This window comes from Sylvia atricapilla, chromosome 10 (genome assembly GCF_009819655.1).
Source record: "Sylvia atricapilla isolate bSylAtr1 chromosome 10, bSylAtr1.pri, whole genome shotgun sequence".
NCBI classification, from domain to species: Eukaryota; Metazoa; Chordata; class Aves; order Passeriformes; family Sylviidae; genus Sylvia; species Sylvia atricapilla.
Window position 1 is genome coordinate 1,644,600 of NC_089149.1, and position 23,407 is coordinate 1,668,006.

The 23,407-nt window shown below is 42.7% G+C and overlaps 1 protein-coding gene across 1 annotated transcript in view; it reads right to left on the bottom strand.

The window, feature by feature from the left end:
- Positions 1–9,452: 9,452 nt before the first annotated feature.
- The window catches only part of IFT80 (intraflagellar transport 80), a 28,133-nt gene continuing 14,178 nt past the window's right edge, over positions 9,453–23,407 (bottom strand). Inside the window, exons 7-18 of the mRNA XM_066325679.1 lie at positions 21,929–22,108; positions 20,549–20,667; positions 20,001–20,075; positions 19,375–19,538; positions 18,665–18,729; positions 18,112–18,247; positions 17,587–17,734; positions 16,998–17,169; positions 14,641–14,730; positions 14,370–14,542; positions 13,193–13,316; positions 9,453–10,924 (exon numbers count right to left, since the gene is read on the bottom strand). Coding sequence (XP_066181776.1) covers positions 10,811–10,924; positions 13,193–13,316; positions 14,370–14,542; positions 14,641–14,730; positions 16,998–17,169; positions 17,587–17,734; positions 18,112–18,247; positions 18,665–18,729; positions 19,375–19,538; positions 20,001–20,075; positions 20,549–20,667; positions 21,929–22,108 — 1,560 coding nt within the window. The 3' untranslated portion in view covers positions 9,453–10,810. The remainder of the gene's footprint in view (positions 10,925–13,192; positions 13,317–14,369; positions 14,543–14,640; positions 14,731–16,997; positions 17,170–17,586; positions 17,735–18,111; positions 18,248–18,664; positions 18,730–19,374; positions 19,539–20,000; positions 20,076–20,548; positions 20,668–21,928; positions 22,109–23,407) is intronic.

Consider the following 23,407-nt stretch of genomic DNA (forward strand, 5'->3'; position numbering starts at 1 on the left):
AAATGACATCCAGGGACCCCCAGGGGAGGGGAAACATCACAGCCACAACAAAATCCCTGATTTTTAGCTGCAAAAACACCCCCCTGATGCCCAGGGACACATCCCAATGCCTCCATCCACATCCTGCAGCATTCCTGGCCCCAGAATTGTGCCCAGGCCTGGGGACAATGAACTTGAGCTGCGTTTTTGCTTTCCACCAACTCCTCTGCAGGCAGGATTTTTATGTGGCCCTGGAGCTGGGATCATCCCTCAGGGATCAGCACTGGTGATGTGGTGTGGTCACTCAGAGGAATAATTCCAAATATCCAACACTCCCTTGGGGCAGGAGGAGCCAAAATTGTGTCACTGCAGCTCCTGCTGCACAGCAAAGGGGGGACAGCCTGACTCTGGTGATCATGCCACGTTCTTTTTTGCTGGATATTCACTGTTTTTACCCTGTTCTGCTGCAGGTTGGGTCATCCTGGAGCCCCAAAAGGTGACAGGAATCGCAGGAGCCACCAAATATTTTGTTGCAACACATTGAGTGGCAAAGGCAGGGAGAAGGTGGATCAGAGCCCAGACTCCTGGGCTCTCAGTCACCGCAGATTATTTATTATTTGATTTTTTTGGTGTGTTTTGGTTGATTTGTGTGGAACAGGAGGGGCTGAGGACACCACCCAGCCCCAGGATTGAAATGTCACTGAGTGAAGCAACAAACCTCGGGCTGAGCAGGAAGCCGGGGCTGGACACGGCAAATCTGCTCTTGGGGCTTGACAGCAGCCACCCACCTCATTTTCCAGCAGGGAATATTTGCCTTCCTCCAGCCATCCCACCAGTTTGTGCTGCCCAAAAAGGGAGCAGCAGGACCCCCAAGGCTTGGGATGGATCCAGGAGGGGCCATTCCAGAGCTTTGCCCTGTTTTCCACGCCGCCTCCAAGGCTGACACGGTTGTTTAAGGAGAGTAAAAATAGCAGGGTCAAAACCTCTCCTGCCCCCTCAGAGTCCTCATCATCCCTCTTTGCATCTGCACCTTTCCCTGAGGATGCTTCCCTGTGGAACACACAGCCCTGGGCCTGCCCCAGTCCTGGAAAAACAGCTGGAAGGGGTTTTCTCTCCCCTTTTTTTAACATTTTCTCTCTTTTCCCCCCATTTTTTAGCAGCCTGGGGATGCCCTGAGCAGCCTCACTTGAGGGTGTTGGATTTTCCCCCCAGGAAAACTCTCTGGCTGCACAGGGAATCCAGGGAATTCAGGCTCCTGTGGACAAACTGGGGTGGGAAATGTTTGATTTGGTAAAAATGAAACGTCTTCAGAAGGAAAGGGAGAAGGAGAGGGAAATGGGAAAGGATTTGGTGCTCACTCCCTGCCCTGGGGCATTGCCCCACTCTTCTGACCTCACAAAAACTGGGATTACCTGGAATTCCTGGGACATTGGAATGGCAGGGAAGCAGGTGGGATCCAGCCAGGAAAATTGGGATTACCTGGAATTCCTGCTGGAATGACAGGGAAGCAGCCAAGAAAACTGGTATTACCTGGAATTCCTGGTGGGATGGAAGGGAAATGACCAGGAAAACTGGGGTTACCTGGAATTTCTGCTGGAATGACAAGGAAGCAGCCAGGAAAATTTGGATTACCTGGAAAATTTGGATTACCTGGAATTTCTGCTGGAATGACAAGGAAGCAGCCAAGAAAATTTGGGATTACCTGTAATTCCTGGCAGGATGACAGAGAAGCAGCCAAGAAAACTGCTATTACCTGGAATTCCTGCTGGAATGGAAGGGAAGTGGCCAGGAAAACTGGGGTTACCTGGAATTCCTGGTGGAATGGCAGGAAAGCAGCCAAGAAAACGGCTATTACCTGGAATTCCTGGCGGAATGACAGGGAAGGAGGCAGGATGCAGCCAGGACGATCCCTCCTGGAATTCCTGGAGCTGGCAGAGCATCCCGGGCTGTGTCACACGAAGATTCACCTCGGGATGCTCCAGGGCAGGCGGGGCGGGCTCATCCCGCTGGGAATCGCTGCTCCTGACTCATTCCCTTCGAGTGGGAGAGCGCCGGGGATGGGAAAGAAGCCGCTGCTATATTTAACCACAAATAATAGGAAGAGGTTAAGCTTTTTTTTTTTTTTGAGGGGGGGAGCTGAGTTGGTTGTAAATAGCAGCGGGATGAAATCACGGCAGAAATCCACGCCTGGATCGTGGCAGCCTCTGGAGGAACTGCTGTGACTAACGAGGAAAAATGTTGCTCCCTGAAAAACACAAAGAATTTCAAAATGAAAAAAAAAAAAAAAAAAAAAAAAGAAAGAAAAGGGTTTTGGTTATTCCAGACCGGCACAAAGATCCTTCCAACTGTGACAAATTGTCCTCTGGTGAATTTGAGGATATTTCAGCTGCTCCCACCCAGCCCTGTGTGGCCACTCAGCTCCTGCCTGGATCCCAGAGGGATTCCATGTGGATGGTGTGGGATGGAGGATTCATCCTGGAATCACTTTTAGGAGTTGGGATCATTTGATTCGAAGGAAAACCAGCAAATCATCCAAGATAGGAAGAGGTGTTCATCATTTGTAACTCCAAAAGCCTCAGCCAAAGTCACTGCGTTGCCTTTCCATGGAGTCAGGGGATTAAAATCCTAATTAGGAGGAATGGTTGCAAAGGGAAAATCAGTCTAAGCCAATCTTTCTAATGCTTCTGTGTAGAAGGAATAAAGAAGAATATTTTCAGTGTCACATGCAAGCTGAAAGAAAACCCACTGACACCAACATCATTGCCCTGATATTTCCACCTTTCATTTGCTGGAGAAAATGATGTTAAATAAATAAACATTTTTTACATCAAATACAAAAACAAATGCAGAATTGATAGCAACGATTAAATTTTATTTATTTCTTCGATTCGACTGATTTATTACAGAAAACACATTTCATTTCTGGAGGACGCCCAAACTCGTTAGCAGCCTGGGGAGGAATCAGAGTTGTCCAGGAGGGTTTCAGCCTCTCTCTCACTTTCCCTGGGTTTTAAACAGTCCAACAGCAAATATTTGCTGGCAGAGGAGATTTCTGAGCTGTGAGGTAATGGCTGGTGGAGTTTTTTTACATTTGCAGAGTCATCTCCTCGGGTTTTGGGCCTCATTGCAGTTACAGATGTGCTTGAGGGAGAGGAGGCACTGGAGCTCAGCTTTGGGATTTAATTCCCTGAGCCCTGCTCCAAGCTCCTGGGCCTTCCTTAGGAGCTCCTCTGGGAGTTTTTACAGGAATATTCACAAGTATTTTGTTCTATTAAGAATGATTTCAGAATTATTCTGGCCTTGGAGGAGGTTCCCACGAGGCTGTGTTTGATTATCGTGGAATCCTGGAATGGTTTGGCTGGGAAGGGACCTTAAAGCTCATGCCCTTCCACCCCTGCCATGGGCAGGGACACCTCCCACTGTCCCCAGGGTGCTCCAGCCTGGCCTTGGACACTTCCAGGGATGTGGCAGCCACAGATTTTCTGTCCAACCTCCAGTGCAGCAGAGATTTGCTCCATAATTCCTACAAAAGCCTCAATTATCACAAAGTTTGCATCTATCAGATAGTAAAATATTATTGAAGTTGAGAGTGTTGAACTTGCTCTTATCCACATCCAAAGCTGTTCTTCCCTCCATCAATCCATGGGATTTTTCCAGTCACCAAACACGTGAAGCTTTCAGAGTCTTCCCAAAAAACACCAAACCTCAGGTCATTATGGTGAGCTTTTCCTCACTAGTTTTCCCATATTTGAGAGCAAAACATATCAAAGGAAACTCAGATGGGAAGCATCCCTTGTGCAAAGAGCATTTTGCTGGAGCAGGTTCCCGTGGGGAAGAGTTTGGAGCTCCCCAGATGCCAAAGGTCCCAGGGACAGTGACACCGTGCAACGGTCATTTTGCTGTGTCAGCACTTTGGCTCCACCTGAAAGGTCTGGAAGTTGTGCCTTAACGATCCTGCTGCTCCAAAGGGATCGATGGATTTCTGCAGGGCTAATTTGCAGGATCAATAGTTGTCCATCCCCTGCAAAACTGGAGAAAATCCACTTGAAAGCTCTTTCCCAGAAACCGCGCGGCGGCTCCGGATTTTACCTGACTCCTGGGAGTCTCCAAGTGAGTTTCTTACAGGTTTTGGGATGGAGGAAGGCAGGATGTGGCCACTAAAGATGAGTTTGTTCCTGCTGGTCCTGCCCCAGAGCTTTCCTGTGCTTGGGAGGCAGAGGAATTCCAGGCTGGGTGGAGCTGGGAGCAACCTGCTCTAGTGGAAGGTGTCCCTGCCTGTGGAATCCTGCTGGAATCAAAGATCTCTGCCTGCCACCACAGTCCCTCTCTCTGTAGATTCCCAAAATTCAGCAGCTGAGCCAGCTGCACCTCCCCAAATCCCCCAAACCCACAGCCCCTACATCCACAGCCACCCCAGCATGGATCCTCTTGCCCTGATTCCTCCTGAGCCTGTATTCCTGCATTTTTCCAAGCCAGGCACGGGGCTGAGGGAGCTGGGGCTGCTGCAGAGCACAGCTACACACCAGGGCTGGAATTCTTCTTCCTTCTTGTGCCCTGCTCACTCCAGCCACGATTTTCCCTGTCTGATGGGACATGGAGCAGCTCCCGAGCCCCTGCTGCAGGCTGAGCACCAAAGCCCAGCTCACAGCACACAGGCCCAGCCAAAACGCTGGCTTTAACGAGCTATCAACAGGCTTTAATATTTCATGGAGCTCCGAAGGGAGTCCCAGCTGATCAGAAATGCTGTTAAAAGGCTGAGCTCTATTAAGGGCCGGGCAGGTTGCACAAGGCGCCTGCTGTTTACTCCCAATTTGCCTTCAAAACACCACATCAGTTATTGGCAGCTCTGTGGAGGGAATGTGGCCCCTGGAGCTGCTGCTGGAGCTGTTGCAGAGCAGCCCAAATCCTGCTGGCCACGGGCAGGGCTGAGCCCCCGAAGGAAAGGGTCTCCTCAGAGTCACCCAGTGTGTGATGGATGGTGGCAGCTCCTAAAGCAGCCGGGGCTGGACCCACTGCTGGCACTTCCCGCCCTCCTCTCCCAGCTCCTGTCCCTTCCTGCAGGGAGAAACGTCCCCCAAATGAGGGAACAGATGCAGAATAAACCCCTGAAATGCAGAAAGAAACAGCAGTTTCTCCTCGTTTGCCAGAAGCCCAGCACCACCTCCTTCCTCAAACTCCGTATCACAGCTGAGGATTTGCCCTTCATTTTTGTCCAAAATGTGTCATAAATACCATTACCCAAAACTGGGGCTGACAGCAGGGGGATGGCTTGCAGCTATCAGCAGTGAAATCATCACCAGGCGAGCAAAGAGGACAAAGGAAACAAATTTACCCCACGTGGCGCTCCCGTAGGTGGGTCAGCAGCTGCCTATCAGATTTGGCAGGGTCACCGAAGAGGAAACCAAGCAGAAAAGGTCTGGTCAGCTTTTGCCATGTTTGATGTTAGTTTTTCCATGATGAGAGCTCCCTCTGCTCTCCCCTTCACTGGAGTTTTGCAATTAAGCTGAGGGTAATCAGCAAACCACAAAGATGAGGGGCTGTGCTCATGGGGGTGGGTTGGGTCTCCACAGAGACCTGTGAGACCTTAATGGCAGGAATAAAACCCACCAAAAAAGAAGAAAGGTCTCACTGTGCCTGCACGGGTGCCAGGCCCCAGTTTGTCAGTGCCTGCCCTGACACTGCTGTTGGTCCCATTTTTAAGCTGCAAAATCAGTGCTGGGCTCTGCACCTTGAGTTCAGAGGTGAGGGTACGTAAACCTGAGCTCAGGGCTCAGTGTAATTTACCCTGATGTCCTCGGGTACTGCTCATCCCTGCACCCTTGGGTTTATCCCACCTGCTCAGCCATTGCTCATTCCCACATTCCCAGGTGTCACACACCCGTGTCCTTGGCTCCTGCTCGTCCCTGAACCTCAGGTTCTCTCCCATCCTTGGGTACCACTCATCCCCACATCCTTGGCTCCTGCTCATCCCTGCATCCTCAGGTTCTCTCCCATCCTTGGGTACCACTGATCCCCACATCCTTGGCTCCCTGCAGCCCCGGGTTCCTCCCCTCTCCCCTCTCCCCGCCGTGTGTGTGGGGGGGCTTCCAGCGCTCACTTCGGGGCACGCTCAGCCGTGCCTCGGTGGCGGGGCCATCCCTCCGCCGACCCCCGGGGCTGAGGCCGCTCCTGGCGGCGTGCCCCGGCCCCATTAAGCCGCGAACGGCGGCCAAATGGCCCCATCAATATTTCATGCGGCTCCAAGGGCGCGGATAAAGCGCGGCGCTGCGGGCGGGGAGCAGCGCTCCGGGGATGGCGGGCGGCCGGGGGCCGTGCGGCCGGGACCGCTGCCTCGGGCCGGGGGTCGCTCCCGCTCCGGGGCCGCTGGCGGCTCCCCCGTGGGTTCCGCGGGCGCGGTGGCTGGCGCGGAGGCTGGCGGCGCTGCTGGTGCTGCTGGCGCTGGTGGCCGCGGGCTGTGCGCTCCGCCGCCGCGCCTGCCCCGAGCCCCGCCGGCCGCGACCCCCGGCCCGCCCGCCCCCGGCCGCCGCTCCCGGCCCCGGGGCCGCGGGCAGCCCGCCGGCGGCGCGGACGGCCACCGAGCTGCCGCACCTGCCCAGCTACGAGGAGGTGAAGCACCTGCCCAGCTACGAGGAGGTGAAGCACCTGCCCAGCTACGAGGAGGCGCAGCGCTGCCCGCCCGCGGAACGGGGCGCGGCCGCGGGGATGCGGAGCTGAGCCCCCCGGGAACGCATCATCCTCCTCCTCATCACCATCATCATCATCATCCTCCGGACTGCCGGGAGACACGGCGCGCAGCCCCAGCTCTGCCCGGAGGGATGCGACGCCGGGAAGCAGCAGCTTTGTCTGGTGGGACATTGGGGATTCCTGGGAATGCTGCACCCCGCAGGTGACCTGCTCTGCAAAGGGACCTGCCAGGGACATCGGACATTCCCAGGGTGACCTGCTGGACACCCCAAACTGCAAAGGGACCTGCCAGGAATTCCTGGGAATGCTGCACCCCGCAGGTGACCTGCTCTGCAAAGGGACCTCCCAGGGACATTGGAGATTCCCAGGGTGACCTGCTGGACACAAAGGGACATTGGGGATCCCTGACGACCGCGGAGGGATGGCACACGCTGCCTGGACTCACCGGGACAGCCCCACAGGGACGTGGCACAGTCCTGGAAGGAGTTCCATGAGGAAGGTGACTTCCTTGGGGATATCACCTCCAGTGCAAGGACATGGAGTGATGGGAAGAGCCGGCTGTGAGCTCGTGTTCCCCGGGAATTTTGGGAATCCTCGGCTGTGGGATTTTGCTTGTGGGATTTTTGTGTGGACACGGCTGGGGGATCCTCACCCCACGGGTGCCAGAGGGAGGATTTTTGGGACAGGCTGTGCCCCTCTGGCTTGGGCAGCAGGGGAAGGAGAGAACCTCTGCAAAACCTGCAAATCAACAATCAGCACCTCCTGCTCACTGAGGGGACCTGGGACCCCTCCTGCTCTAAGGGAAATAAATGTCACAGCTCCTGCCCACGGCTGGGAAATTCTCCATGAACAAGACAAACGTCAAACCCCGGGAAAGGCAGAAACCTCCTCCACCCTCAGTGCCACCACCCCTGAAGGAGCTGGGAGTGCCTCATTGACTCCTGAATCCTCCTGCAGCATCATCCCTGACTCCTGAATTCTTCTATAGCATCCCCCCTCGTTCACTCCTGAATCCTCCTGCAGCATCCCCCTCATTCACTCCTGAATCCTCCTGCAGCATCACCCTCATTCACTCCTGAATCCTTCTGTAGCATCCCCTCATTCACTCCTGAATCCTCCTGCAGCATCACCCTCATTCACTCCTGAATCCTTCTGTAGCATCCCCTCATTCACTCCTGAATCCTCCTGCAGCATCCCCCTCATTCCCTCCTGAATCCTCCTGCAGCATCCCCCTCGTTCACTCCTGAATTCCTCCTGCAGCAACACCCGAGCTCAGCCCAGCTCTCCTGACAATGGAACTGGTCAGTGCCCAAAACTTCCATTAAATACCTTTTGGGTTTTTTTTCCTTTCCTAGTTTGACTCCAGCCCTGGGGACTGAGGGTGTGCTCAGTGCAGGAGCAGCAGCCACGGGCACCTTCCTCCCTCTCGTTTGGAGGTGTCTCTAATGGCAAAGAAACCTGCAGGTTTATTTAAAATACAGATTAGAGCTTCTCAAAACTGCGGGACACCAACTATCACAGTCGTTTCTCTATATAAAGCCAAATAATTCTTGCTGACTCTTCATGAAAAACATGGAAAGAATTAAATATTTTGGGTTTTGTATAACCAAGCTCTGGGCAGACTCATCCCTCTCTTTCCCTGAAGCTATCACACCATCCTATTTTCCCAAACGTTTTTACAGGAGGGAAAAGGCACCTGAATTAAAATTGAAAGTTTAAAATCCAGTATTTTGTATTTCCAATTGGGATCAACAGAAATAAACTCTGGAAATAAAGATTCTCACATGTGATCAATTCATAAAACCCTTTTTTTTTTCTCCCTGGCTCTTCCCCATCCCCTGCAGAGTAAAATCTCATCTCTGTTATCATGAAAATAAAGAAATGGAGGTCGTAAAATTTCTATGTTTAATAAAAAAATGTAAAAAATATTAAAAACCATATGTATAATATAAAAATAGCAAATTGCTTCTCTCCAACTTCCTCCCCCTGTATCTGTAGGTGATACAAACTTTATATTTCTACAAATATCTATTAAAATTTCAGAATTCAATTTTAGAAAGCTTCGAGCTTTTCCATTCCTGCTCATTTATGATTTTGACTCTTCTGAGGTGAATAAGGCAACAACCACCAGAGTTGTTCTGCAGGAAATGGTTCCACATAATGTGTAAAATCAAATTTTCATGTCAGATGATTCAAACCTTCCTCCTTGTTCCAGTCCCAAAGGGTAAAAAGCCCACGGACAAATCCAGATCTCAAAGTTTTATTGCCTTAAAAGCCAGAAAACAAAAGATATTTTTCTTTTTTTTTTCCCTTGAACTATTACAAATATGCAGGAGGTTTTTAAACACCCACCTGAGCTTTTGATTTTCCTTCACTTCAGGACTTCATTTTTCACCTAAAGATGTATTTTTCAACCTCTCTTTTTGCAATCAGAGAGGATTTACTGTGGCCAAGGTTAAATCAAGTGAATGAACTCAACTCCCACCCTGCAAATGGCAAAATTTGGGATATTTTTCATTATTGATTCATAAAAGCAGCACCCAAACAGCTAAACTTTAACCATGTTAATTAACCTGTTTCTTAAATTGGTTTATGATGGTTTAAATCAAGCAGTCAGTAATTAAATAAAAGGTATTTCTTTTGGAAAGAGGGTTTTAAAATAATTTCTTGTTCTGGGCAATAATGTAACCAAAATGTACCTGAAACATCTGTATCCTTCTGCTATTTTTTTTTATTTAATACTGAAAATAATTGAAACTAGGTAAAAATACAGTGCAAAACTTTGGAAACATCCCAAAAAAACAGCTCAAAATTCCCTTGGCACAGATGGATGGCACTTCCCTTGGAATTACAATCCCTGAAATCCCTGCCACAGGGCCAGAAAAGCCATTTAGGAACATTTTCTCCTAAGATATTCTGAAATTTAGATTTCATACCCAGGGTCATGACTGTATCTAGAACCTGGTAAAAACAAGGAATAAAAGTGCTTTTCTAAAATATTTTGCTTTGCTTTCTATTTAGCACCAAGACTGGATGTGTGTGATAAAAAATGGAATGAAACACCTCTCCCATCCCCTTGAAATGTAATTAAAACACCCCAAATACTCTTTTTTTTAGCTCTCAGATCCATTAAAACCCTCCACTTTTATTTGGTTTTATTCAGAAATTTATGAACTGTGCAAGAAAGGGTCACACAGAGATTTACAAATTTGCTGTATGTACAGATATTTAACATTTGGCTGGTAACATTTGAAAGATACATAATAAACCTTGTCAGTGGTGAATAAACTGGTAATATATTCATAACACCAAGAGAATCCAGCCAGTTTTTGGGTGTGAAACAAAGAGAAGTGAATCTTGATGAAAGAACATAAATTGAAAACCAAAGTATTTACAAATCAAGTGCTTTGGGCAAAAAAAAAAATACATGAAATATTCTCTTCTTTTAAATATTCTTGTTAATTTTACACATCAGATGCTACAAATGCTGTTTGTTACTCCCAACAACCCTGAAAGCACATTCCAAAGTATTTTTAAACAACAACAAAAATTCCTTTTACTGCTGAATGTTTTGCTCAGTGATAAACCTGAGCTGCTGAAATTATCCAAAATCATCAATTAAAGAACTCTCTGCTACATCCTAACAAATATGTGTTCTCACAACTGTGAGGGAAATATTTGCACTTTAGAGGCTCAAGTTCCCTTTTTTTTGTTGTTGCATTTTCTGCACTTCCTGTTTGCTAAATTTGTTTTTAGGGCAATTTAAGCAAGTCTGGAGAGATCCCTGAGGCTGCAGAAATATCCCAACTGCTTAACTCGGGCCTTAAATTGTCATTTCAGTAGAGGCAACCCCAGTTAAAGACTATTAATGGCAATGAAAATTTAAAACCACTAAGAGAGGAACAGTTAATTCCCTTTTTTTGTCTCATTTATGTAGCCATCCCTGGCGCCAGAATATAAACCCAGCTCAAAATGAAAGGAAATAATTCATCCTGTGTTTCACCCAAGGATTTAAATCTACAGAAATTCTCCCTCCCTGTGGCCCACAAAATGTTTGCTGTGTTTTTTTTTTGTCTTTTTGGGGTTTTTTTACCACAAGCCAGTAGCAAATATTGAAGCAGCACTTTGAAGGTGCCCAAAAAGTGAATTATTGCTGCACAGTCACACTGGTCCTCACTGCAGCACTGGCTGCTGCTCGTTCTCTTTCTTTAGCAATCTCCATCTCTATTTTGGCTTTGATTTTATTCCAATCCACTTCCAGCTGTAAGAAGAGAAAAATTAAACACACAGAGCTCAACATCAGAGAGAGAGAGACAGGTCAGTGATTCACTGTAAAAATACAATTATTAAGTGTTGAGCAGCCAAACTCATGAAAGATGTGAAGGCACAGCTGAGTTCTGACTGAGCTTCCACCTTTAAAACAAACCAAGCCTGAGATATTTTAATAGATCTCATTGTGCCTGGCAATGAAACACAAAAATAACCTGCTTCTAATTCAGTATCATGGTATCAGTGTCCTGTCACTGAAAATTTAGCCCTGCATCATTAATTTAGGAGTGATGTCTCCTCCAAGGAAGATGAGAGGAGTGATCTGCTCCAAGAGAAATCAGATTTCTGCTTGGAACTGCCTTTCTCCATCAATAAACGTTTTAGTTTTAACCTTGGCATTTCTCCAGCTGCAGAGAATTGGCATTTTCTGCCTGTGTTCTGTGTCAGTGAAACCTCAGAGCACAACATCACAGCAGGAATGTGGGGAGAAAAGCTGTTTCTTCCCCCCAAAAAAATGCTTGACAAAAGGAAAAAAAAAAAAGGATCGTGGTGTATTTGATGACCATAAAAACATGCCCAAAAATGTCATTGTGCAGTGCAGTTTATTGCTGGGGAATTAACCCTGTCAAAGGTGGCATGGGAGAACAATTTCAAGGGCTGCACAGGTAAATTTTTGCTGTAATTAAGTAATGGGATAACAGGGGAGATTCTCCAAGAGGGAAAGTGAAATTAAACACCCACATTCTCAGGTGAACATTTAATAATAATAATAATAATAATAATAATAATAATAATAATAATAGTAGTAATACCTCCGTTCTAGAGGCATTGACTGGGTCCAGGATTCTCAGGACATGTGTAAGGTATTAAGAACCTGATATATAAAATAAGCACAATTTTAGATCCTGCCTGGCTCCAGAAAAGAGAGGAAAAAACTCCTTATTTAAGCCTGAAGAGGTTTTAGTTTGTGAGAGGGAAACTGAGACCCTTTTTTACCCCTGAGAAGGAACAGCAGAGCACAAAATCTTGCTTTTCTTATCAATTTCTTTCTGATGTTGCTTTATGAGTCAGGTTGCATGAAGAATTTAATTACAGCTGAAAATTCCCATTATGTGGATCCCTCCTACTCTCAGATCCAGCAAAGACCTCCAGCACCTGGATGAGGAAAAAGCCTTTTTCCTTCCAGAAATCTCCTGAGTGAGACCCAAATTTCAAGAGTGAGGAAGCTGAAAAATCCTCCTGCTCACACCTTGTCACTGCCAAGGTGGAATCCTTATGGAATCTACAGCTTTCTCCAGGATTTTAAGAAAATCAGGATTATTTCCAGGGGATTTATGTGATTTTTTGCTCTGTCATGGGTTTGCACAACACACACTTCCCACAGAGCAGCTGGAGAAGCTGCAGGATACAAATGCTTGGAATCTGTGCTTTATTTTTCTGTATTTTCCAGGTAAATTACTGTGGGATGGTTCATTAGGGGCTGACTTTTGTTTAGGAAATGAGAATCTTTAAAAGTGCTAAGAGCTAATGACTTCCATTAGAAATCCAGCTTTATTCCAAATGTCCAATGAAAGGATGTGAATTCCCAGCTCAGGTGTTCCCTGATCCATCAGCTGCAGTGGATAAAAGGATTTCACACAAAGAAAAGGACTTTTTTTGATAATTTCTCCATCAGAATTTTGAGGAATAAAGAGGGGAAAAGCAGGAAGGACTCAAAGGCTGCTCAGTGGAGTTGTGCCTCTCCTGAGGGAAATGTGTGGAAATATTCCAGTGGAATTCAAGATACAGCATCAGAACTTCAGGATGTGCCCTGAGCCTTCATGATCTGTGAAATACTAATAAATTAATTTACTGATGATGCAGAGGGTTCCCAATAAATGTATCTTAATTGTTTATTAGAATGGTTCATAAATATCCAGATTCCTTCAAAGTTTGTTACTGTTTCCATCCATAAAATGCCACAAAAATGTTGGAAATATCTGAGAGACTCATTGAACCACGGTGAAGTTCACCTCCCTGTTCCCAGAAAACAACTGTGCCTCCACTTGGGTGATCCTTACCAAGTATCAAATGTATAAATATTGTGGATCTTCAAATAAACCCCCAAATGCCCAGCTATTCCTGGCCAAGCAGCTCAATATTAGGCCAAAAACTGTAAAAAAATCCCACATTTATGGTCACAATTGAACCCCAGAAGGACAACAGAGGTGCAAACCCACCCCAGCCTCCCACGGGGTGAAAGCAGCTGAGGGACACTTACACCTTCTGCATACTGCAAAAACCTTTGGTTGGTTTCTTTCTTCCCAAAATCTTCCAAGAATTTCTGTCTGTAAGCCAGGACCGTGTCCACGTGTGTCCTGTGCTTCACTGCCAGCTCCAGGGCTCTGCAATAAAGCAGGAAAGGGTTGGGAAATGCTCTGGCATCACCACAATCACCAAGATCTTGCAGAAACTCTCAGGGTGAGGGCAGAGATCCCAAATCCAACCCCACATTAGGAGCAGGAGGTTAAAAGTAGCCAGTGATGAAAAATACCCAACAATTATTCCCATAGACAACCTCATCATAGCATTAATTTGACCCCAGAAGGTTTTTTCTTTCAAGGAAATGCAGAATATTTCAGAGTTTAGCACAAAAATAACATTGTTTAGTAAGTTTTTTCTAGTCAAAAATAGGTTCTGAACACTCATAATACACATTTATTATATATTCTATATAATATTTATAAATATTGTATAGGTGGAAAAGATCAGACACTGCATTAATTTAATTCATTACTCACACTTGGTTTCTTCTCAATGGCTTAAGAATGCTGATATTGGATACACAGAGAGGTTTTAGATGTTAAAATAAAATAATATTCTTTTCCTAATATCCAGCTGAAACCTCCCCTGACACAGCTTCACAACAAAACAAAATTACAGATTTGTGGGGGAAAAATCAACCTTTTGCCTGAATATATGACTGTAACAGCAGAGCAATCAGGAGTAAACAACTCAGAGGATTGTGTCAGAAAACGTGGGGGTTTTGTTTAAAGGAGAAATTCCTCCTTTGTTTTCTCAGCCTCAAATTCACATTTTCTCCACCTACACAATGCTGGGAGTCTGAGTGGCCACAGATTTATTTTTAGCAACAAGACATTTTAAAGCAGCCCAAATTCCCCAGCCAGTCTGGGGCATCACTGAGGGCTCTCTGTGAAAGCAAAATGTTATTTCAAAATGCTTCCTGGAATATTTTGGGCTTTTATCACCAAATATTTGTATTTTCTAACCACAACAACAAAATGCTGGGGTGTTTTCTGCTTATCATCAGGCAATGATTTAACTTTTTTCTTTTTTTTGAAGTGGTGGGTGATTAAAAGATAAAAAAATGAGTCAGCAATGAAACAACTGATGGAAATAATTAGGAAAACGTATTTTAATGGGGAAAAAATTCCTACCTTTCCCAGTTGTAAAGATTAATGTTGACTTGGATAGCTTGGTACACCAGGCCTGACTGAAGCAGGAGGGTTTCAGCCTCCTGGGTGTTCCCACTGAACAGCAGCATGTGAGCCAGCCTGGATTCCTTGGATGGCAGATCCTTGATGGAATTGATGTACTGCACTTTGTCAATCTGCTCAGCAGGAGGACAGCAAGGAAATTCCTTCATCAGCTTGGCTTTGGAACCGTTTAATTGGGATTTAATTCCATTTTGTAATCGCGGTTTCTTACCTCGCCGATGGCGGCGTAGGCAATTTCGGCTGTGCTCATGTCCTTGTTGGCCACTGCCATGGCAGCCAAACAAGCCCAAAGGGTCTGATCCTGAAATTCAGAATAAGAACAACTCCTGAACCTTCAAATGTTTATCACCATGCTGCCAGTGACTCCTCAAAGCTGCTGCACGAGGCCTGAAAATGATGTGTCACGTTTCATTTCTCTGTGTGTGGTCTAAGTCTCTTAGTAGGAAGTTATTAACTATTCCTCAGAACTAGGAATTAGAAAAACTTAATGGTAATAATAATATTACACCTTTTAAAATTATTTTTATTGCTTTTATTGTTTCTTTGAGGTTTTGGGTATTTTGCACAAGCTTGAGGAAACCCCCTGAACTCAGAATCCAGGAAAATCCTAAACGAGATTTTGATGGATTTTCAAGCGACAACACTATGACAAAGACACACTAATAAACCATATTTTAATATAGTTTAAGCACATCTAAACTATTTTAATATAGTTTACCACATCTAAAACTCTATTCAGACAAGGAAAATGTAATTTTGGACTTGTTAGCCCAGGAATTAAGGTGGTTTTAATGTTTTTGTTGAGTGTGTTCAGTAACAAATCTGGAAACAAAGACTTTGCACTGTGAAGGTTTTTAGAAGGATCACTCTAGACTGAAATCAGAATTAACACCTGCACTGAGGATGCTCTAAACACATTCCCATATTTTCCAACTGACTTTTCCATCACTCAGGACAAACTCTGGGAAAATTCGGATCGTTCAGAGAATCAAATGTTCCTAAAATCATCATCACATTCTCTTCCCATTTCCCTTTTATTTAGAAAATCAGGTGACAAAATGCTGAAAGCTCAGCCTGAAATTGCCCAGGAGATAAAATTTCCTGGAATTGCTCCTTGATGGTTCCAAGTTTCTGGCTGGTTTTTTTTTTTTTTTTTTTGCTTCAAAGATATGACCCATTTTGTTATTCCTGATTGGAAATACTTTTTACTTTCTACCTGGGTTTCCAAAATCAAAATATCCTGACTTGGATGCTTAAATCAGGTGATGTGGGACGCTGCAAATAAAGATTCTGTTACAATTAATTCCAATTATGCAGCCCAAATTATCTGGCTGTGCAATAACTGGTTACAAAAATACCTGAAATACATATTTAAGGTCATGACAAAAGTGCTGAACTTTTCTAGGAATAAATGGGAAGGAAGGTTTGAAGGGATTTTGTTGTTTTAAAAACTACCACACTCACCTCATCTGGTGCTGTTGTCTAAATAAATACAAAAGAAAGCAATGCAAAAAGGAAAAGAAATAAAAAGAAGTGAAATAAAATACAGAAATGAACAGGTCGTTGTGGAAACGTCACTTTTAATTGGTTATATTAAAATTTAAGTTTAGAACTGAACTCTGTGAACACTCTGTGTTCAATCCAGCTGGATTCTGGTGTGACTAAAACGAAGAATTATTATTTATCATGGAAGTCAGGGAACTATCACGTTATGGAATCAAGAAAAGCACATCATTTTCCACGAGCAGCCAGAACAATGTGTGATAAAACAGGCTGGAGATAAAACTGGAGAAACACAGACCTGGAGAGCTCATTATTAAAGAACAGTTAAAGCCCATGAATGCCCTATTGTTGGGGAAGATGAATCAGGGAAGCCTTATAAATATGATTGCTTAGCAAAGATTCTGAAAATATGAAACCTGTAATGGAAACAGAAATGAAAGCTGACTTTGAGTTGTAGGAAACTGAGTCTTAGTTCCTATAGAACCTGAAAACAATGGTCTAGCTGAAGGAGAATCCCTTTGGATTGAACAATCCCTTTCTGCTGGTTAAGGGATCCAAAGGTCAATGTAGTAAAACAGAAGTCTATAGAGTAGTTTTTAGAGTTTAAAATATAACACAGTATGGTGATATAGTAGTTCTTATAGGCTGGGTGTAGATTCTATAGGATTTTGTGTCTTGTGTTGGTTGGTCACTGTGAATTAGAATATTCATCACGAAAGGAGATAGAATGGATTGTAACAGGGACCTCTTAACTCTCACCTCTCTTAACTCTCACTCCTCCTGCTCTTCCTTCTTCCTCCTCTTTTCCCTGCTCTCTCCCCTGCCCTTTGCTCTCTCTCTCCCTTCTCTCTCAGCTCTCCCCCTGCTGTTCTCTCTCCCTCTCTCTTTGGGACTCCCCTCCAGCCCAGGCTGGTGGCTGAAGGCAGGACCCTTTTACCCAGACCCTTACAATAAACCCACATGTCCCAGAATATCCAGGTTGGCAGAATTCCCTGTCCCAGCCTCTGTGGATTCTCCTACACCCCCTGGGCTGGGTGTGTGAGGATTGATACAAATGAGCTTTACCTTGACAAAACGACAGAGCCTGAGCCCGTCCTGCCAGCTGGAGGTGCTGATGTAGCCGTGGAGGATGGAGGGGTAAGGGGACACGTGCAGGTGCACGAGGGACCCGTCTGCTCTCCTGATGGTGATCTGATTGCCCACAAAACTCACTATCTGGGGGTTTTTGCTGAATTCACTGAGTGGAGAAAGGAAAAAAAAAAAATAGAAGTTACTGGTCATCGTTTGTTTGTGCAGGAAAGAATTTTTTTCAGATCAGTTTTTGGTCATCTGGTGTTTTGTTATAGATCTTTTCTGCTTGGTTTGTTTTTTTTACAAAAGCTGAGGTAATCTTGGATGAGAAAGAATTCCAATTTTGGAATTGAAAAATGGCTTTTACTTCAAGATGCTGCTCTACCTTTAAACCTTGCATCATCATTTCGACCCTAAACTTTTTAATTTTCCTTAGAAAACCCTTTTTCCTCATTTCCCAATCAAGAACCAGGAGAATTTTACAAGTCACAAGGTCAGCTTTTACTTCTCCTGACCACAATTTGTTAAGAAAGGAGGGAAAGAGTTCAAATAAATCATCTTTGGATGAAAAAGGCTTTCTCACCTGGCATCTTTTTCATACAGGGTTTTTGGGAGAAGATCTTTATCCACATAGACTGTGTTGGGATAATACCAGACTGTGAACCTGGAATCCTGAATCCCACACAGGATGTTGGAGGTGTCATTCCAGGCCAAGCTTTGCACCATTGTCCCTTCATTTATAGACAAGAAATAATGATAATAAAGAGATAAATAGCTAAAGAAAGGAACAAAACATTTCCAGGAGCAATTTCAAAATAAAGGGAGTTATAACAGGGTGGTTATTCAGCATTTTCTGGTTGCTGTTCAAAGATTTTGACCCTGAATTTGTAACATTTTAAAAGCTGCTTTGCATGGAACTGATAGAAGAAGTATTAGAATTTAGATAAAATCTACTAAAATTGTTTCTACCTCTATGATTTAAAAGCCACAGTTTTTTTTTAAAAATTCAATTTCACTATTAATTAAGCAAAATGTTGTCTCTTGTATTAAAATAAAAAAATATTTCCCTCCCAGCATCTTCCCAAACATCAATTTGAATTTTTCTCACCTATTTTGACAATTTTCTGCTCTTTGCCAAACCTTTTCACTGAGGTGATGAAAAGATCTCTGTTCTTATCAATAAAAGCAATTTTTCTTTCACTCGTCAGTCCTTTCTGGTCCAAAGCAATCTCCACAATCTCTGTCTGAAAAGATAAAAAAGAGAATCTCTAATTTTTATTTTGGAAATTTTATATTTGGACCTCCAAATTGATTTTTTTTTCCCTAAAAACAAGGCCCAAAAATCTTTGATAAACTGGGTTGGAAAAACACTTTGTGTGTGATTTCTCTATAGGATAAATTATTCCATGGGGTTAGAATTAAGATTATTTTAAAGTCCTTTCCAACCCAACCCATCCCATGTCCCTGTGATTTTACACACTGAATTTCATGAGGATTAAAACAACTCTGAAGACAACACAAAGCATTAAAAGTTCAGCTGAGAAGCTCCTTTCTATTAAGATTTTAAAACCTTTAATGGGTTTTTAGTCCCATTATTGAGGAAACCCATTAGTGATTCTTAATTTCTGAGTCAAATAAAGACATTAAAGCCTTCACTTTACCTTGTGGGTCAGAGGTTTTCCATCACCCAGTGGCTTCCCAGATAAAGCTTCAAATATGTAGATAACTGAAGAAAAAGAATGATATAGTATACAATTTATTAATAACTTTATATCTATAATGTAATATGTGATGTGGTTCACTATATATATAATAATATGTAATTATATAAATCCTTGATAATGATATATTATATGTTTTATTCACTAAAACAGAAGTTCTTAATGGATTCTTTCAGTGATTCCCTTCTTTTTTGAGAGTTATTTAGTGCAAGTGGATAAAATATTCTGTGTGAGCTTCACCACTGATTTTCACACTGTGGTGAAAAGAAACTAATATAAAAAACTGAATTTTCATTTCCTATCCCTATTTTTCATTTCCTATCTCAAATGGGGCTTTACAGGAATGACACCAAATTGTGACAGAAGTCTGCACCCAGAATTTGAATTTGAATAAATCCCCATTTTCAGTATCAGATGGACTCAATCTTAACCCACAATTTAATGTTTAGAAAGAGAAAAAAATTGAAAAATCCCATCAGAGAGTAAAAATTTACTCAAGTATTTTCTGTAAATATTCCACGGATCAACTGGAAATTCAGCACCAAACCATTCTCTTAAAGCTTTTTAATTCATTTTAAGCAAGACCCATAACTTGAATTCGTTTTTAGAATAAATATATGTATTTTTATCCAAAATAAAGCAGAATTTACCCTTCTCATCAGCTTTGTCCTTCACTGCCAGGGTGTCATTGCTCAGGGACACTGTCTTGGCATTTAAAATGTCTGTTCTCATCCCTGGATATTTTGGAGAGGAGATTAATCTGCCTTCATAGGAATATAAATAAAGTCCTCCACCATCCACAAGAAGAAAATGCCTAAAAAAAGAAAAAAAAAGAAAAAAAACCACCCCAACAACAAAGAAGTAAATCACTAAATAATATAAAAATGGTATTTTCAACAAGGGAAAAGTCATTGTTTAACATCCTGCAACTTTCTATCAGTTTCCATCACTCCTGAGCTTTACATTTTCAAGATATTCTGGAAGTTCTCTATGGAGAAGTTGGGTTTTAATGTTATTATCTTTTCTCCAGAAGAGATATTTATTATGTGAAATATTTATTATTTTATCTGGCTATTTTTTGTTTATTTCTGGTATTTCAATGTGAGCTTATTTTGTTCATTTTATATATATACATAATAAATAATTTATTAGAAATACAATAAACATATTTATCATAACAAACATTATTTATACTGTAGACAATAAACAAACAAATCCATTTATTTATTTAATAGTTTTATTATGTTCATAATGAGCATTTTAAGAAGTCAGGTACCTTTCTGCTTGGAGGATTAAACTCACAGTTCCTTCCTTCAGGTCAAAAATCAATGGAGTGTTCCAGTTCTTCGTCCTGCAAATATTAAAAAAAAAAAAAATCAGCATTAAAATCACTAATTTCCACATATTTCAAAGACAAAGTTGGATTCAGCAAGTAAAACACACATTTTTCATTATCAGATATTTCTAAAAGGGAGGTTTTCCAACTTCAAACAGCATTTAGGAAACCAAGGAACCCTGATAAACACAAAATACGAGAGAATAACACTTTTGCCTTCATTATTTCACCCCTTCACATCAGCAGCAGCTGCCCCAGAAGCCCTAAAACCCATCAAAGTTATATTTATATGGATTATTTAATTAAAAAAACATTTAAAAATTATTTCTGACTCTTTTATGGTGATCTGCACTAGTGTTCACCGAGCAGATATTCCATCAACTATTTCAATTACTTCAAATTCAATTAATTCTCGTGCTTCCAATCAAGTTCCTGCCATTTTTTTTTTCCCCCAAACAATCTGAGGAAGAGGAAGGAGCTTTACTCACGAAAACACATAACACTGCAGGGAAGTGGAAACCACCAAATAGCCATAATTCAGGGAGGCTTTAATCACCCTGTCCCGGAATTCCAACAAATCCACGGCGTCGTTGATGACATTGTGCACCTGAGCCAAGGGAAATGGAATTAATTGATGGAATTCATGAAATTAAACAACAGTTAAAGAGCTGGAATTAAAATTCATTAATGGTAATAGTCCTGGTGGAGAAAATCTCATTTGAGATGGAGGAAGTCTGAAAATTCCCGTTTTCAGATTGTTCAGTTGTTGGTTACTTGAAATAAATATGTCAACGTTTATTTTGTTGTTATTTAAATAAATATCAGTGTTATTTTAATAAACACTTCATCTAAATAATCCAGCAATATCCAGGATGGGGATGAAGATGTTGCAGAGCTCAGGAATTTGAATGATTCCACACTTGGAAGCACAGGATATTCAGGACATGGGTGAGCAGGTTGTGGTTTTTTAATTCTGCTTAAAATTGGCTCAAGAAAATCAGAATTTGTCTCAAATCAACACAGATTTTTCAGCTCAGAGATTTTAGGGAGGTAAAAATCCAAGAGTGGACCTTAGGCAAAAAAAAAAAAAAAATCCTGTTTTTTTGTGGAGTTTTTTTTTGAAGATATCACCATTCTGAGGGTGGTGACTTCCTTCTGATGTTCTCCATTATCCACCAACTGCAAAACAAGGACTGACCTCAATTATTCCAAGAGTCTAGAAACCATTTCCAAGGATGTATTAATTATATACCCACCACAGTATCACTGATTAACTTTTCCATTGTAATACTAAAGAAAAAAAATCCATCTCCAAGTTTTTTTTTGTAGGATTTTGTAGGATTTTCCTACATAATATATAGAAAAAAAATTCACTGTAAAATAGTAAAAAAAAATGAAAAATGAGTCAGAGTTAGCTACACTTCCTGACTCTTTGCATATTGAAAAAGAGAATTCAAATCCCATGGAGACCATTCCCAAGTCCAGCTGGTACGAGTCGATGTCTGGGAATGAGGGAAAAAAATTGGGAATTTTGAGCAGATTTGGGCTTTGTGTTCCCAGACACTGAGTCACAACATCCCACCCACGGCCCCAACCCCAAATCCAGCCCTGCTGCTGCTCCAACTCTTCCCAATTCCAAACCCAACATGACAAAAGAAAAAAAAAAAAAAATTAAACCATTAAAAGGTCTATTTAGGAATTCGATGCTGGAAAGCCCAAATGTGTAATTTGGAAAATGCGGAAGGATGGAAATCTTTATTATAAATCCCAGAGAACGAACGCTGTGAGTCAATGTCTGGGAACACAAATCCCCATTTTGCATTAAAACATTTGGGATCTCGAGGCCGAGGCTCTGAGGTGATTTTTACCTTCATGGTTCTTCTCTTAATTAAAGTGATTTCCAAGTTTTTCCACTCCCAGTGCTGTTCCACCACGTGGGCAAAGATGACCTGGCCATTCCCACAGGCTCCAGCCAGCTGGGTGCCATCGATGGACCATGAGATGGCAAAAATGCTGCCAGTGTTGGGCTTCTCCAGGGCATAGGACCACTGGGAAAAGAAGAGAAAATCATAATTTAAGTCATTCTGTATTTTTTAGAAGTTTTTTGTTGTCATCAAGAGGTTGGCAGGGTTGGGATTTCTCACTAAATGAAGTTTTGGTTGCATTTGGATTGGATGTTGAAGTCAGACTCTAAGGGAAAAAAAAAAGGGAAAGGATCGGTAAAGCAAAGATTTAAAGTCACAATGGTTGAAGTACAGCAGGTACTAGTTTTCTACTCATTTATTCTCATTCATAAATCCAGGCAATCACTGCATAAAAATTAAGTTGCCTAAGAAATAATCACATTTCCTTCACTCTGTTACTGGCCAAGTGAATGATTAATTAAAAAACTTCCTCCAGCAAAGACCTTAATTCCTCATTCCCTTGGTCTTATCCATGAGACTCCTCTGAAGTTTAGATCCTCCTTAATAAATTCCTATCAAAAATTAGAATTTTCAGACCAAGACACTTTTTTTTTTCAATTTCCTGCATATCAGAAACACAAATCATCCTGAATCTCCAAACAGATGTTTCACTGAAAGTGGATGACAAATAAAAAATTAAATAACCTTCTTAGGGAATTTTAGGAAAATATTAAAGCAGATTCTAAAACAAGAAGCAAATCTCAATTATTTCCTCTTTACGTAATAGAATATATTTTAAAATTTAGTCATTGAAGAACTACATGAATATTCAAATATACTGGAAGTCTTAAAGAGCAAATCAATAATAAAAATCATGTGATTGAAGTTAAATATAAATATTGGATTGACTTTAAGACACATGAAATTACCCCAAAAGGGGCACAGCTGGAAGAAAATCCTCACCTGATGCTTCTAACACATCTCATCTTCTGATTTCTGTTGCAGAGCATAAAAACCTAAAAATTAAGTCCTTCAAACCAAGTCTTCATATGATTTAGGTGGAAGGAAATCCCAAAAATCCAAGTCTTTGTGTGATATAGGTGGAAGAAAATCCCCCAAATCAGTGTCTCTGTGGGATTTAGGTGGAAGGAAATCCCAAAAATTCCAGTAAAATAAACCTTGAAAGGTTCAGTGGGAAGGAAATTCCACGGGGTGAAATCCAACCCCACTGGTGCTCCTGGTCTGGGAATTCTGAGTGGAATTAAAGCTCTTTTTTTACACCCCAGGGTGAGTAAAAGGTGATGCTGGCACTGCCTGAATTTCCACTTCCAAGCCCTGATTTTAAAGCTTCACCTTCCCCATCATCCCCTGTTCTGTGCAAGGGAAGGAAATTCCAATTTTTGAATTCCAAGGAAGGGAATCTCCATTTTTAAATTCCAAAAT